Source organism: Oryctolagus cuniculus, chromosome 2 (assembly GCF_964237555.1).
Source record: "Oryctolagus cuniculus chromosome 2, mOryCun1.1, whole genome shotgun sequence".
NCBI classification, from domain to species: Eukaryota; Metazoa; Chordata; class Mammalia; order Lagomorpha; family Leporidae; genus Oryctolagus; species Oryctolagus cuniculus.
In genome coordinates, this window is record NC_091433.1 from 78546684 (window position 1) to 78562221 (window position 15538).

The 15538-nt window shown below is 53.8% G+C and overlaps 1 protein-coding gene across 6 annotated transcripts in view; it reads right to left on the bottom strand.

Annotated features, from left to right (window-relative positions):
* MFHAS1 (multifunctional ROCO family signaling regulator 1) overlaps positions 1–15278 on the bottom strand; it is a 99536-nt gene extending 84258 nt beyond the window's left edge. For all 6 annotated transcript variants that reach the window (XR_007914049.2, XR_007914051.2, XM_051832512.2 and 3 more), the window contains exon 1: positions 11740–15278. Coding sequence is in view for 4 of the 6 variants with exons in the window: in XM_051832512.2 (XP_051688472.1) it covers positions 11740–14737 (2998 nt within the window). In the remaining 2 variants the exon portion in view is untranslated. The remainder of the gene's footprint in view (positions 1–11739) is intronic.
* Between the last annotated feature and the right edge of the window lie 260 nt (positions 15279–15538).

A 15538-nucleotide genomic window follows, 5' to 3' on the forward strand; every position in this document is an offset into this window, starting at 1 on the left:
GTGACAGAGGCAATGAACACATATTAAGCTCTTGTTACCCACCATGCACTGTTCTAATTCATTGATAATTGAATTCTGGGGCTAGCGTTGTGGCACAGTGGGTTAAGCTGTCACTTGTAATGCTAGCATCCTTTATTGAGAGCAAGTTCCAATCTGGCTGCTCCACTTCCCATCCAGTTCCATGCTACTGTGCCTGGGAAAGCAGTGGAGGACAGTCCAAGTGCTTGGGCCCTTGCCACCCATGTGGGAGACCCAGGAAAAGCTCCTGGCTCCTGGTTTTGGCCTGGCCCAGCCCTGGTCATTGTAGTCATGTGGGGAATGAGCCTATGAATTGAAGATCTCTCTCTCCTTCCCTTCCTCCCTCCCTTCCACCCTGCCTTTCAAATAAATAAATCCTTTTTCTAAAAACTCATTAATTTGAAAGTCAGAGTTACAGAGAGAAGAGAGGCAGAGAGAGAGAGAGAGAGAAAGAGAGAGAGAGAGAGTCTTCCACCTGCTGGTTCAATCCCCAATTGGTAGCAACAGCCAGAGCTGTGCTGATCTGAAGCCAGGAGCCAGGAGCTTCTTCCAGGTCTCCCACACTTGTGCAGGGGCCCAAGGACTTGGGCCATCTTCTACTGCTTTCCTAGGCCATAGCAAAGAGCTAGATCAGAAGTGGAGCAGCTGGGACTCAAACCGGTGCCCATGTGGGATGCTGACACTGCAGGAGGAGGCTTTACCCACTATGCCACAGTGCCGGCCCTGACAGTAAGATTTAGAGTGAGAAAAATCACCGTTCTTGGAGCCCTGCCTATGGAGCACACACCCAGCAGTCAGAATCACCATGCTCCCTGCTCGCCTTGTCCTCAGACCCCGACAAGTGACCAGCTCACACCCGGACAGGTGTTCTGTCAGCCCAACAGCGACCTTCTTACAGCTCTGAGCAAATCATCTCAAACCACCCTTCTGTCTTTGCAGCCAGAACTCTGCTCTCAACAGAGCCTGATGCTAAAGGACAGGGCACAGACGGCAGCCCCAAAACTCAGCTGTGGGCTTACAGTGGTCACTGAGAAATGCCTACCAGTGCAGGAATGGAACTTAAACATGGCAGCTGCTTCCTCAGTATGATTTTCAGATGCGTCCGTACACACATGCCCACCCCTGGGCTGGCTGAGCACTCTGCATCACTCCTGCCTTTTGAGTTGGAAATGCCCTCCCCACATCCTCCACTTACTGGAAACAGCCTCCGACACGCAGCTGTCCTGGCCTCTCACCCCCTCCTGATCCTGACCTCTGCTGGCCTCCACGTGGGCAGGTCCCTGGATACCCAGCAGGGGTAGCAGGGCAAGCCAAAGGCAGGTGCGAGAGGAGGTGAGTTTGCACAGGTTGCTAAGCAGACAGCAACCAATATGGGAGGAGCTAAGAGGCCAGGATGAGTCCAGTCGATTACTAAACCACAATTTGTCCCTGTGCAAATACAGACAGTGATCATCTCCACTTGAGAGGGGAGTGATGAAGACGAGATGAGAATGCAGAGGAAGCACTAGGCAGCCTGGAACTTGGCACTGTCACCCAGTCTCAACCTGTACCCTTAGAAAGACTAACATGATGATAAACACAATACCACCTATGGCATGAAAAGTAAGACTCTTGGGCTTGTGGTGTAGCAGGTTAAGTCACTGCCTGCAATACCAGCATCCTATATAGGCAACAGTCAAGCCCTGGCTGCTCCATTTCCAATCCAGCTCCCTGCTAATGCACCTAGGAAAGCAGCCGAAAATGGCCCAAGTGCTTGGGTCCCTGCCACCCACGTGAGAGACAAGAATGAAGCTCCTGGCCATTGCAACCATTTGGAGGAGTGAACTAGTGGATGGAATCTCTCTCTCTCTCTGTCTCTCTAACTCTGCCTTTCAATAAAGAAATAAATCTTTCAAAAATATGCTTATTAAACTAAGCTTGATAAGTCAAACAATAATAACTAAGGAAAATATCAAGTTTTAGATTTTATACTTTCCCCCTCTATTGTCTTTAACTCTCTTTAAAAAAGGGGGTGGGGAAGGACAGTATAGATGAAGAGGAAGGGGGGGGGGGTTGGAGGCGTGTAGGACTGCCCCTAAATTTACTAGCACTGCCACAGAGGGCAATGTTATTAGCATACACTTCACACAGAAGCAGGGAAGATCTAAGAAAATTAACTCTTTAATGTTGTCACCACTGAGTGTGCTAATAACAGGAAGGCACCCCATAAAGCATCTCTCTAAGGAGCAGGCCAGCATCTCTACCATGACTGCATCTGATTTAATGTGCACTCTCTCGGACTGCGCGTTCACAGAGTCTTTGGTTTTCAGAAACGACTCCCAAGGCCTTAGATCCCTTCCAAAAGGGGGGCAAACCCCTAAACGGCAGAAGACAAAGACCCAGGAAAAAGGCATTTCTTTTCCTCAACAAGGCTGATGGCTTTTGTAAGGTTTTGGAAATCCTCAGATAGAAGGGGTTTTCTTTTTTCCAGTGTCCTTGCGAGATTTCTCACAAACAAATGATCCAAATTGAAAAGAGAAAAAGAACATACTGGTATACTTTCCACCTACTCATCCACCTCACGCAAATTCAAAGCTGTAACCAATTTTTTCTTAGTACGATCATATTTTCCTCTGGGAAAATCAAACTCCAGGTTTTTTTTCCCATGCAATTTCTCAAAAATGCAAATTATTTTCTCTCTATGTGGTCAGATTCTATATACACAAGAATCAGCCATTCTATCAGCCAACATTCCAACCTGGCCCCTCAGGATCAAGGTCACGTATCTTTTCTAAACTTCCCAGCTCATTACGCACTTCTGTACACAGTAAATATTCAACAGTGATTGATGACACACTCAACCTAATGAACTAGAGGAACACCTACCTAATTTGGTAATGACCTACTTCTGTATCCCTGCCACCCCGCCCCCGCACACTCGTGTCTGCCTATGGCCTTGGCAGACGCTCCAGGAGCGCGGCTCCAAGTTGATGTGAAGAAAAGCCCCGGGCAGAAGCGCACAGCCACCCCCGTGCTTCTCCTCCGTGTGTTCTTCACGGCGCTCCACGTGTGTCGGCCCCCTCATTCAGCTCACAGCACACAAGGCCGAGGGTCCTACTTTCTGTCCCCTCATCAACACTGAGAGGATGCTGACGCGAAAAGACATCCAGTCAAGGAGGCGTCTCAGGGCCTAGCCCTTCTTAGTCAAGGCTTGACATGGAAATTGCCACCAAGAGCCTGGCCAAAGAATCCCCAGCCAGTTCTCCCCAGGAAGGAAGCCACCTGTCCATCTGCTCCCTGCCTCAAAAGCAGTTGGTCGTACAACACTGTCAGTCAACACTGTCAATCACTGTCAATCAATACACTCAAAGCCAAAGAGTTCCTCCCTTCAAAATGGGTGACTTTGTGACATGTAAATTTCACCAGCCAAAAACAAAGAGGAAGAGGAGGAGGAGCAGGAGCAGCAGCAGCTGCAGCAGCAGCACAGGCCTTGAGTCACGGAGCCACCCCACCCAGAAAGCGGGACAGCACACACAGGACGGGAACCTCATAGAGGGCTCTTCGCAAACTCCAGTTCTCCTTTCCTCCTTGCCCTTCCTCCAATGTGCTTGTGCACAGATGTGCAAATGTGGAACCGCCTGGGGGCCAGGGCGGGAAGTCACTTCCCAAGGCAGATGAAACACCCTGCGGGCTGGGAGCCACCATCAGCAAGGCTGCGCCTGTGTCCTGCTCCCGCCCATTGCCTTCCCCCACCCCAGTTTGCACCTTTCATGCTCTTTGCCTTTTGTAAATTTACAGCCAAAGACAAAAAAAAAAAAAAAAAAAAAATGTGGCAGGTAGCTTTTCATTAATTTACCCTTTAAGAAACCAAGCCCTACTAGTTTTGGCTAAAAGATCACGTCGAGAATGGGAAAATGTTTTCAAGCATCTGGTGGCAAAGGCAAAAATAACTAAATTTCTCCTTCTCCCCCACTACGTGGAAGTTGGTCCTACAAGCAGGGGTATCTAGGGAATACTCTCCCACAGGCACCCAAGTATCTGGTGCACACTGAGTCATCTTTGCATTACAACAGGCCCCTCTGCCCAGAACTCAAATCAGCAGGCTTAACCCAGTCCAGGGCTTCCAGAAAGCAACACCACCTGGAGAAAAGGCAAAATCAGACACGAACCTCGGGAAACATCTTCCTTCCTGCATCCATTCCTCCTCCACCATCCGTACTTCCTAACAGGGGCCATCGTCAGGGAGGGATCGAGCTCAGGTAGGGAAAGAGAGCAGTGGAAAAGCCAGCTTTGGGAGGTGGGGCTGGGCCCTGCCCATGGAGAGGGAATGAGAGGAGACACTCAAGAGTCAGCGCCTCCCCTCAACTCACCTTGACTTCCTGATAAACTGGCCCCTTTCTGCTCACCCCCTCCCCACCTTCCTTAAAGGGTTAGGAGAGGCATACAGAGGGCAGAACAGATGTATCCAAAAAGCCAGCTGGGAAAATGACACAGGACTTCCTTAGAGAACACACTTTTAGATAAAGAACACCATAAATAACCAAAACAACCATTTGTCAAGAATCAATTCAGAAACACAAGAATTTCATTAGTTCTTTCTTTTAATATTATTATTGATATGAGAGGCAAAAAGAGAGAGAGAGAGAGGAAGAGAGAGAGTGCTCCTATTCATTGGTTCACTTCCCCGAATGTCCATAATGTCCAGGGCTAGGCCAAGGCCACAGCCAGAAGCCAGGAACTTAATCCAGGCTTCCCATGTGGGTGGCAAGAAGCCAACCACTGAGCCACCACCCACTGCCTCCCAGGGTCTGCACTGGGGGAAGCTGGAGCCGGGAGTCAATGCAGACATCCTGGTGCGGGACACTGCTAGAGGCGAAACACCTGCTCATTGACATCCTTCAAAATAACCACTAAGCACTGCGCCCAGGAACATTCAGATACCCTAGCGCACAGCGTCTCCTGCAGAGCAACACGGCCATCCTTCCACAAGACAGAGACACATCACCATCTGCTGCTGCCTGACACGCCCATCTCATTCTGGGTTCCCCAGGCTGTGCAGACATGAGTAGTCAAACATGGGGCAGAGAGCCAGCTTGGCAAATGCTACAGCAGGGCTGGAGAGTTCGGGCCACACAGGGCCTCCATACCCCTCCCTGCTGAGCAGAAGGTCACCAGCGCCCAGAGGAGGGCACGTCTGACAACTACTCAGCCCTGAGATTTTGTCATCAGGAAGGCTGAATCAGGGAGAAGTGAGAGCTGGCCAGGCCTGCCCCAAGCAGACTGTAGCTGGTGTGACTTCCAGAGAGGCTGGACACAAGGCAGCTCTCCATCCCACTCCACCCCCCGGTGCAGGGCCAAGGAGGCCAGAGACCAGGCCAGCACCTGCTGCTGCTTCTGAGAAAACAAAACACAGCACGCCCTAATGCATGCATGAATGATCAGGTCCTTAATCAAAACAGGTTCCCATGGAGGGAAGTGAATGGGTGGATGGAGAAAAGCACCAGAAATGTCTCCTCCCACACCAGCCTGTGCTGTGCTGCCATCGCTCTCCTGTATAATGGGCCAGAAACTCCTCCTCCTGCACAGGCACAGGCAATCACCCTTGCCTCAACACATGCTCTCACCTGACCTCATGGCAATGTGTCAGATACTAAGAAGAAAGAATTACAATGGGGGGCATGGTGGTGGAGCAGGTTAAGCTGCTGCCTGCAAAGCCTGCATCCCATATCCGGGCTGCTCTACTTCTAACCCAGCTCCCTGCTATTGCATCTGAGAAAGCAGCAGAAGATGGCCCAAGTGCTTCCTGGGTCCCTGCACCCACATGGGAGACCGAGATGAAGTTCCAGGCTCCTGGCTCCAGCCATCTGGAAAGTCAACCAATGATGGGAATCTCTTACCATCCCACACCCACACCCCTACCTCTCTATCACTCTGCCTTTGAAAGAAATAAAATCTTCTTTGAAAAGAACTAAAATAGGAAGAGGGTTTGCTGGGGAGTAATGGGCAGCGAGCATACTAGGACATCAATGTCTGACAACAATTAAAACAAATAAGAGGACTTTATCTGGAAAATCCTAGATCATTTGTGCAAAAATAGACCCGAGATTCTGTCTCAGAATTTAAAGAAGAACTATCTCATGAAGTAAGGCCGACACACCAAGTCCTCGGGTGGGAATTCTATTCTGCACAGCGTCCCTTTCTTCCACTGTAGGGTTAAGATTTTGGTCTTCACGTGAAACAAAGTGGCAGAGAGTTCAAAGAAGACTTTAGAGAAATAAAAGCAAAGCAGCACCAATATTAATAAAGCTAAACCACAAAGATATGGAATAACCTTTGTGAAAGGAAAAACAATGAGGAATTCAGCTCAAACAACTCGGACAAGCTCAAACCCCAGTCATTCTAAAACTTAGATCATAATAAGGCTTCTAGAATTTTTCTCTGCTTCACTGATCACAATGAGGGACTCATTCAAGGGCAAGACCAAAAAAAAAAAAAACCAAACTGCCAGGAGCAGGCCCAAGGAGTGTTTGGGGGAGAAAGGGAGACAAGTTGGGAAGCAAAACGCAGCAGGATTATCCTTACAGTGCTACCTGGGAATTCGACAAGTGTGCAAGTCACAAAGAAGGAAATACATTTCTCACAAAAGACCAAACATCCGTAAGCAAACAGCTGAGGTGCTCACGGAGGCTCCAAAGCCCAGGTGTGGCTCACTCAGAGGAGGCAAGCTGACAGCTGAATCAGAGCCATGATGACACACACAGCACTCACAGAACAAGGCCAGCGGCCCCAGCCTCCTCCGAGACGTGCACAGCGGGGCCTGTAAATGAGGTGCAGAGCACACGGCGGGAGTGCCGATGGAGGAAGGAACTGAAGTTAAAGAAAGCCATGTAACTACTTCTGTCTACTGATCTGGGGTTTTCTCCTCAATATTCTTAAAAGTTACCCTAGCAGTTAAGGCATCTACAATCCCCGCATCGGCGTGCCTGGGTTTAATCCCCAACTCAGGCCCTGAGGCCTGCTAATGCAGACCCTAGGAGGCGGCAGTGATGCCGGAGGTGAATGCGTTCCTGCCACCCCCATAGGAGACCAGCCCAGTTCCAGCTGTTACAGGCATTTGGAGAGTGAACCAGCAGATGGGCAATCTCCCTCCCTCTCTCTCACACGCATTTAAAAAATGTGTGATTTACCCTTAAAACTTGAGAGAGTGGAACATTTAGTGACAAATCATATGCAACGCAAGTTCAACTCACTAAGACTCTTCCAACTGAAAAACACATTGCATTCATTCCGCTGCTGTAGAGAGTATCAAAGCGCTTGCAGACTTGCTGCAGGCCTGAGTTGTGGCCACCATGGCCTAGCCTCAGAAGAACTAGATGTCATATTGGAGGAACTGAATAAAAACATAATATCCTACTCCAAAAAGTGTGCCCAGGGGCCAGCGCTGTGGCACAGCAGGCTATGCTACCGCCCACAGCACCAGCATCCCATAGGTGCACCAGTTCAAGGCCTGGCTGCTCCACTTCCCATCCAGCTCCCTGCTAATGCACACCTGGGAAAGCACCGGAAGATGGCCCAAGTGCTTGGACCCCTGCACCCATATGGGAGACCCAGATGAAGCTCTTGGTTTCTAACTTGGACCTGACCCAGCCCTGGCCCTGGCCACTGCAGCCATTTGGGGAGTGAACCAGCAGATAGAAGATTCTCTCTCTTTCTCTCTCTCTCTGCCCCTCTCTGTAACTCTGCCTTTCAAATAAGTAAGTAAATTTTTTAAAAGATTTATTTATTTGTTTGAAAGTCAGAGTTACGAGAGGAGAGGAAGAGAGAGAGAGGTCCTCCATCCGATGGTTCACTCCCCAACTGGCTGCAACTGCCGGAGCTGCGCCAATCCAAAACCAGGAGCCAGGAGCTTCTTCAGGAGCTTCCTTTGATCAGACAGAAACATGAATGTATGTACAGTCTATATATTACAAAAGCAAACACAGAGTCTATCTAGTATAAAAGCAACAGATCCCTTATTTCTATTCCTCAGGGTCTCCCATGCGGGTGCACAGGCCCTAGGACTCGGGCCACCCCCCACTGCTTTCCCAGGCCATAGCAGAGAGTTGGACTGGAAGTGGAGCAGCCAGGTCTCGAACTGGCGCCCATAAGGGATGCTGGCACTTCAGGCCAGGGCGTTAACCCACTGCGCCACAGTGCCGGCCCCAAATAAGTAACTTTAAAAACAACAACAAAAAAAGGAATCGTGCCCTTGGATAAGAACACAGGACCAAGTAACGAGAAGGAATGGAGCAAAAGGAGGGGAGGCCCAGCCAGTGGGCCTGCACCTGCAGAAATCAGGTGACCGGCACAGGGACACTCGAGCTTCATCACAGCCCCGACACAAACAATCTCCTGTGATGTCTCTGGGACTTTTAAAATGAGAGTTTTCTAACTATGGATTTTCCAAAACATTACTTATCTTGTATAAACTAGAATAAGAGAAGTAAATCTAGCATTACATTTCCAACTACATTAGTGCAGTTCAGGGCAGAAAATTCAACAGGACAAGGCCACGACAGGCTTTTCACATCAAAACACTTGTGAAATATAAATGCAATTTTGTTTCTTCTATATAAACTCAAGGGAAGCAGGGACTTGCTATTTACTCTTATTTTAACGTCTCCAAGTTTAGAAACTTTAAAATCCAGGTTTTTAAAAATTGTATACCACATTATGACTATTTAAAGAATCTGACACTTTAATAAAATGTAAGACTAAGTAACCAATTTTTTAATGCCCCTGAAAAGCAAAATGACTTTTTAAAAAGGCAAACAGCCAATAACAGATTCAAAAGTCTCTGCTGAATCAGAATATGTATAAGAGATTTTTTTTTTTTTGAAAGAGTTAGAGAGAGGGAGGGCCAGACAGGGAGGGAGATCTTCCACCTGCTGGTTCACTCCCCAAATGACTGCAACAGCCTGGGCTGGACCAATCTAAAGCCAAGGACCAGGAGCTTCACCTGGGTCTCCCACATGGGAGCCAGGGGCCCAAGCACCTGGGCCATCTTCTGCTGCTTTTCCAGGTGCATTAACAGGGAGCTGGATCTGAAGCAGAATAGCTGAGACTAGAACTGGTGTCCACATGGGATGCCAGCATCGCAAGTAGCAGCTTAACCCGCTTTGCCCCAATGCCAGCCTCAGAATATATTTTAATAATCTAGGAATTCAATTACTTCTCATGTGTACCCCAAGTAACGAACACCACCCAAAACTATAATTCTGTTTCCACATCACCTGACCACTTTTGTCATGTCACCCTGAACAGTGACACTTATAACAAATGATGGCTATTACAGAAACATAAAAGAGGAAAACATGTTTTCTCCCTGTCTTCTTAGAAAAAGATACCATCATTTTTTTTCCAGTATCCCATGCCCTTTGCTGCTTCTGGAAGAAACACAACTCTAGACAACTCAGAACAGGTAACTCATTTTTGATCAGACAGAAACATGAATGTATAGTCTATATATTACAAAAGCAAACATAGAGTCTACCCAGTATAAAAGCAACGGATCCCTTATTTCTATTCAATATCTGTGTCACAATTCTCCAACCATTCTTTGTGTTCACAGTGAAGAAAAGTCACCTCTTCCTTACAGCCTGGATTGCAAACCAGGCGTGTCTCCTTTGAAAGACAACCAGCAGCAAGAGAATGGGCTTGTGTCTGCATCCCAGTCCCAGCTTGTCTGTGGAATGTACGACTGCTAAAAAGCAAAAATAACGAGCGGAAGTCAAAAGATTCCAGCCTCACTGCTTACTCCTCAAAGTTCTTGGAATTCCTCTGCGCGGATCTTTACTTGTTCGATACCATACGTCATTCCCTTTGTTGCAGATAGCCTGGGTGTTAGCAAGACTCCCTCTCCGGAGGAAGAACTGCCCTTAGTCACCAAGCGAGTCTGCGAATATGTAATCCCCCACCACTTTATTCCTCTCGGGGACACAAGAAAAAGCACTTTTGCTCCCGTGAATAAAAGACAAAGGCAAATACACAGAACCTACCCAGTCCCACCCTGCCTGACAAGACACCGGCCAGCACCAGGGTGGAAGGCTCAGCTGACCGGTAACTGAATATGGTGGCTTTCTTCACACTGAGGAACTAACTGCAGCCTAGATCTGGAGCAACGGAAAGATGTTCTCTTTGCAAACAGGGGCATCCGATTCCTTCCTGATACTGTTGGGAGCTGCATTCTGGTTGGCACTCAGGCTGGGACAAAGATCCGAGTGGCAAGTGCTCTTCCATTGGGCAGCCCGCCGTGCACCCTGGGGAGGGGGCCGAGGTGAGAACCCAGCAGTGACACCACTGCAACGCCTGTAACGCTGTTAACCAAAGCTGCTCCACAAAAATCCGTTGTTTAAAGAACTACGAGGGATAAGGAAACAGGCACATTCCCAGCTAAAGACTCTCTGGATACCAATTAACCAGGCTGGAAAAACATCCCAGACAAGGAAAAGGCAAAACTACAGAGAAAGCAGCTCAGTGGTTGCCAGGCGTGGAGGAGGAGGTTTGAACCAGTGGGGTACAGAGGTGTTTAGGGCAGTAAAACTACTCTCCTGAGAGTATAATGCCGGCTTCCTATCACTGTATATTTGTCCAAACCCACGGGACGCGCAACGCCGACAATGAACCCTAACGTAAACTCAGCACTCGGGGTGATAATGATGCGTCACTGCAGCTTCATCAGTGGGAACCAGTGACCCACGCAGTGGGAGATGTTGACAGAGCAGGAGGCTACGCCTCGGGGGGAGGGGTACAGGGGCAGGGGGCAACATGGAAAACCCCCTGTGCCTTCTGCTCAGTTTGGTTGTAAACCTGAAATTGTTCTAAAAAAAAAAAAAAAAAAAAAAGTAAGTCTTGGGGAAAAAGAAAAAAAAAAACAGGCAACTAGTCCTGGGGATTCTCCCATTCATCTTCCAAGGGTTATGAAAAGGAACAAAATGAGGCCATTGGAAAACACGGTCCAGAAGCCAGAAGTCTTGTCGGTTTTGCATCCTTTCCTTGTCTTCTAAAACACTGTCAGAGCTCTGCACTCCCACCACCAAAAAACCCCACCTCGAGTTGCACGTAAAGCTCCAAATGGCCAGGAAAAGCCCACGGAAAGTCCCCCCTCGGAGCCCTGGGTGACGGCTGGCTCTCTCCTGCTGGAGTGTGCGGGCGGGACGGCGAGCTCAGGATTTAGTCATGCGTTTTTGTCATTACTCATCCGTCACCCACCCTAATCACACCACAGTCTTCTCTGGAATTTCTTAATAAAAAGGAGCTAAGATAACTTTTGCTGGACGCTAGCACTACTGAATTTAAACAAAAGAACATGACAATAGGCACTTAAAACCCAGCCTTCCCTCTGTCTCCCAGGCGTCTGACATGCATCTCAATGGAGCCTGAGCAAAGGGCTTTCTTAAGGCCAGACACCACCCAGCTCCTTGGCACCGACCTGAAATCTCCCTCCGCGCGACAGGGACTCAAACCAGAAGGGTCACGGGGGATGCTGGGGCTGCAACCTGCTTCGGGGGCCTGAGTCTACTGTGACAACTTGTGAGCGAGCATTTTACGTTGCTCGAGGACTGCCCGCCTTCTGCTGGTCCCCAAATCCCCCTCTGTGCACCCTGCAAAAGCGTCCCTGGAAAACCTGTGGGGTTAAGCCAACACTCAGCCAAAGGAGAAACAAGTATCAGCAGTCTTAAGAATGCAACCATCTCCTCTTACCTGGGAAAGCGTGCGGATTGGGCGACCCTCTCTTAAGGCACTTAGAACAGAGGATGTGCACGGTGTAGTGCAGACCGGGCCACTCCTGCAGCAGTACGTTGAGCTCCTCCACCAACGGGGTTATGGCTTGCCATGCGGTCCATATGTTGGGCAACGAGGCATGGCTGGCAATGGACAGGGTGTCTGGCTGCAGGACCCCCTTGGCAGGTCTGTAACTCACCACCACGGGCACTTTCCCTCTGTACGCAAAGATCTGAAATTTGCCGTCCGACCTGTGCACCACATGGCTGTTGATCTGCACGCTGTAGCGCGCAAACAAGCCCGGTGGAAAGGTAAAAGGGAAACTATATTCAATCTGCAGCTGCTCCGCCACAAAAGACTGCCCGGCTAGGTTGGTCCCATTGATCCAGGCCTCTGCGTGGGGCACCTCGTTCTGCACGTAGCAGGGGAACTTGTACCAGGCCGTGGACCCATTCAGAGGCTTCCCCTTGGGTTTATTGAGGCAGTAACAGAGTCCCATCTTCTCCAGCAACTCCAGCAGCAGCTGCAAATCCTGCTGGGCCTGGACGTGAGGCTTGAGCAGCAACCGAATGACGTGGGCTGGCAGGAGCCCGTGCAGCAGGAAGCCCTCCACGTAATGATGGAGCTGGGTGGCCCGCAGCAGGTCCTGGCCGGGCGCGGGCAGCGCCCCGGCGGGGGAGCCATCTGCCTCGCCCTCGCCCTCTCCACTGGCGCCCAGCAGCAGTTTGTGCAACAGCAGGGAAGCATCCCTCTGGAAGAAGACATTGAGGATGTCGATGAGGCGGGTGAGGTTGTGGAAGACGTGCTCCTTGAGGGCTGGGCTGTCTTCGAAGTAGAGCAGCTTGCCACTCTCGTGCAGGTAGGAGAGGGCGCTCTGCAGCCGGTCCTCCGTCAGCCCTGCCTGCAAGCCCAGGCGCGCCGAGTCCCACCAGCTCAGCCAAAGTCGTTGCGCCTGCGGTGGCTGGAAGTGCAGCTCCTCCAGCACCTGCCAGGACCGAGGCAGGACGCGATGCAGGTTGGGGAAGATTTCTCGGTGCTCGGCTACCGAGAGCAGCTTGTCCCGGAGGCGCTGCAACTGGCGGGGGTCCCTGCAGCTCACCGGCAGCACCGGGGAAAGGATCTGCAGCCGGTGGTTGAGCAGGTACTGGAAATGGGCCTTGCGCCGCCGCAGGTTCTTGTCGGACACGCCGTAGTAGGCCGCGTGGGGGCTGGCCGAACGCAGCTCGAAGTCCCGGGCCAGGGCCTCGTCCACCACCCGGGCCAGACGGCTCAGCCCCTCAGCATCGCGCTTCTCCTGCAGGGCGATCTGCCGGTGGATGTCCAGGCACTTCTCCTCCAGTTCCCGCTCCCCGCACAGGTCTGCGTGCGTGCCCACGATGCACACCACGGCGTGAGGCACCCGCGCCCCCACCCGGTGCAAGAAGGAGCCCACGGTGCTGGGAAAGCGGCGTGGCTCATAGGTGGCCAAGTTGACCACCAGCACGTACAGGGCCCCCGGGGAGAGGAAGAAGGGCTGGATCACCTCGTAACTTTCGTCCCCGGCCAAGTCATACACGATGAAGCGCAGGCCCCGGGAAGCATCGGCCGTCCAGCTGGTCACTTCGATGCCCTTGCTCCCCTGCGGAGGCGCAGGTGGGCAGCTCTTCTCCTGGTCCCCTCCTCCCTGGCCGCCCTCCACTCGCTCCTCCGTGAGGCCATGGCGGAGCAAGGTCTTGCCTGCAGCCTTGTGGCCCAGCAGGAGCAGTTTGAGGCGGGGCTGCACCGCTGGCTGAGAATGCGCCAGCTCCTTCTGGTAGGCTGCGATGTAGGGGATCCCCTTCATGCAGACCTCGTAGGGGGGCTGGATCAGGGGGTTGTCCTTGATCTTCCACAGGCCCACCCTGGAGAGCTGGCCAAAGTTGTCCGGCAGCACAGCGATCTGATTGCCCTGCAGCACCAGCTCCTCCAGGCCGGTCAGCTCCACGATGGAGTCGGGCAGGTAGCGGATGCGGTTGTTATCCAGCCACAGAGTGAGCAGCCGGCTCAGGCCCGAGATCAGCGATGGCACCGAGGTGAGCTGGTTGCGGCTCAGGTAGAGCTCCTCCAGGCCAGCCAGAGGCAGCAGCGCGGCAGGGAACTCCTCAAAGAGGTTGGAGGAGAGGTTAAGCATTTTGAGCCGTTGCAGCCGGCTGAACTGGGCGGGCAGAGCCTGCAGCCCGTTGCTGTCCAGCATGAGGCTCTCCAAACTGGCCAGCTCGCAGAAGCCGCTGGGCAAGGTGCCCAGCTCGGCGCCGCTCAGCCACAGGATCTTGAGGGCGCTCAGGGCGCTGATATCCTCAGGTAGGCCCCGCAGCCGGTTGCTGGACACGTCCAGTTCCTCCAGTGCTGCCAGCTGCAGCAGCTGCCGGGGGAAGGCGCTGAGCTGGTTGTGGTCCACGTCCAGGGTGCGCAGGCGGTGGAGGCAAGACAGCGAGTCGGGCAGGTGCGCCAGCCGGTTAAAGCTGACGTCCAGCTCCTCCAGGTGCGCGAGGGAGCCCAGCTGGGCGGGCAGCGCGGGCAGCTGGTTGTGGCTGAGGTTGAGCTTGCGCAGCTCCCGCAGGGCGCTCACCACCTCCGCTCCCAGGGCGGCCAGCCGGTTGTGGCTCACGTCCAGCTCGGTGAGGTGGTGGCCGAGCTCGGCCACGGCCGGGGGCAGCCGGGCAAAGCGGTTCCTGCGCAGTACCAGGACGCGCAGGCTGCCTAGCGCCGACCCCAACCCCTCGGGCACCTCCTCCAGGCCGTTGTTCCCCAAGTTCAGCACCTCAATGTCCCCGATGTTGGCCGGCAGCACGAGCTGGGGGGCGTCGGGGGACTCGAGCGGGTCGGCGCCTGCCCCGGGGCAGCCCCCGGCCGCGCTGAGCGTGAGCTGGCGCAGGTTGCTCCGCAGCTTCCTGGCGCGCAGGGCGGCGTCCCGCCACAGCCTCACCGTCTTCAGGTTGCCACTGTCCTTCCCAGCCATGGCGGGGCGCGGGGCCGACAGCCTCACGCGGGCGCAGGAGCCCGCCGCTGCATGCCGCGCTGCGCCCCGGCCGGCGCCCGCTCCTCCCTTCCCAGTGCCCCTCGGCGGCCGGCGGCCGTGGGTCCTAGCGCAGCCAGCGGCCGGGCGCCCGAAGCTGCGGGGCGGCGGCGGCGACGCGAGCAGCTCTGGGGGGCGCCGAGCACGCGGCGCTGGGGGAGGCGGCGGCCGGCGGGGAGCGCAGCTCGCATTCTCCTAGCTCGCGGGCCATGGGCGCGCCGCGCCGCGGAGGATGCCTGCTCCTCCTCCTCGCGCTCCGCCCGCCGCGCGGCGCCTGGGGGTGCCCGACTCCCCGGTCCCGCTACCCTCGCAGCCGCGGGCCCGCGGCCGGCAGCGTCGTCACCGCCGCGAGCTCCGGGAGGAGGGCGGCGCTCGGCTCCGCGGCGGGCATGCTGCGGGCTCGGGGCCGGGGCGCCGCGGCGAGGAGGGGGGCGGCGGCGCCTCCTTGTCTCCGCTTCCCCCGGGCTCGGGCGGGAGCGCGAGCGCCGCGTCCCCGGCGCTGGGAGGGCGCGATCGGGAAGCGGCAGCGCCGCCCGGCGGAGCAGCCCCCCACGTGACCGGCGGAGGCGCCGCGTGTTCCCGGCACCGCCCCGGGGGCGGGTGCCGCGGACGAGCGCCGGCTGCGGGGCTGGGGGCGCCTCGCTGGGTGCGGGAGCGCGCCGGGCGCGGAGGCGCGCGAGGCTGTCCTCGCCGCGGGGTCCTGGAGCGGCGGGGCGGCCTGGGTCGGGTTCGTCCGCGTCGCCT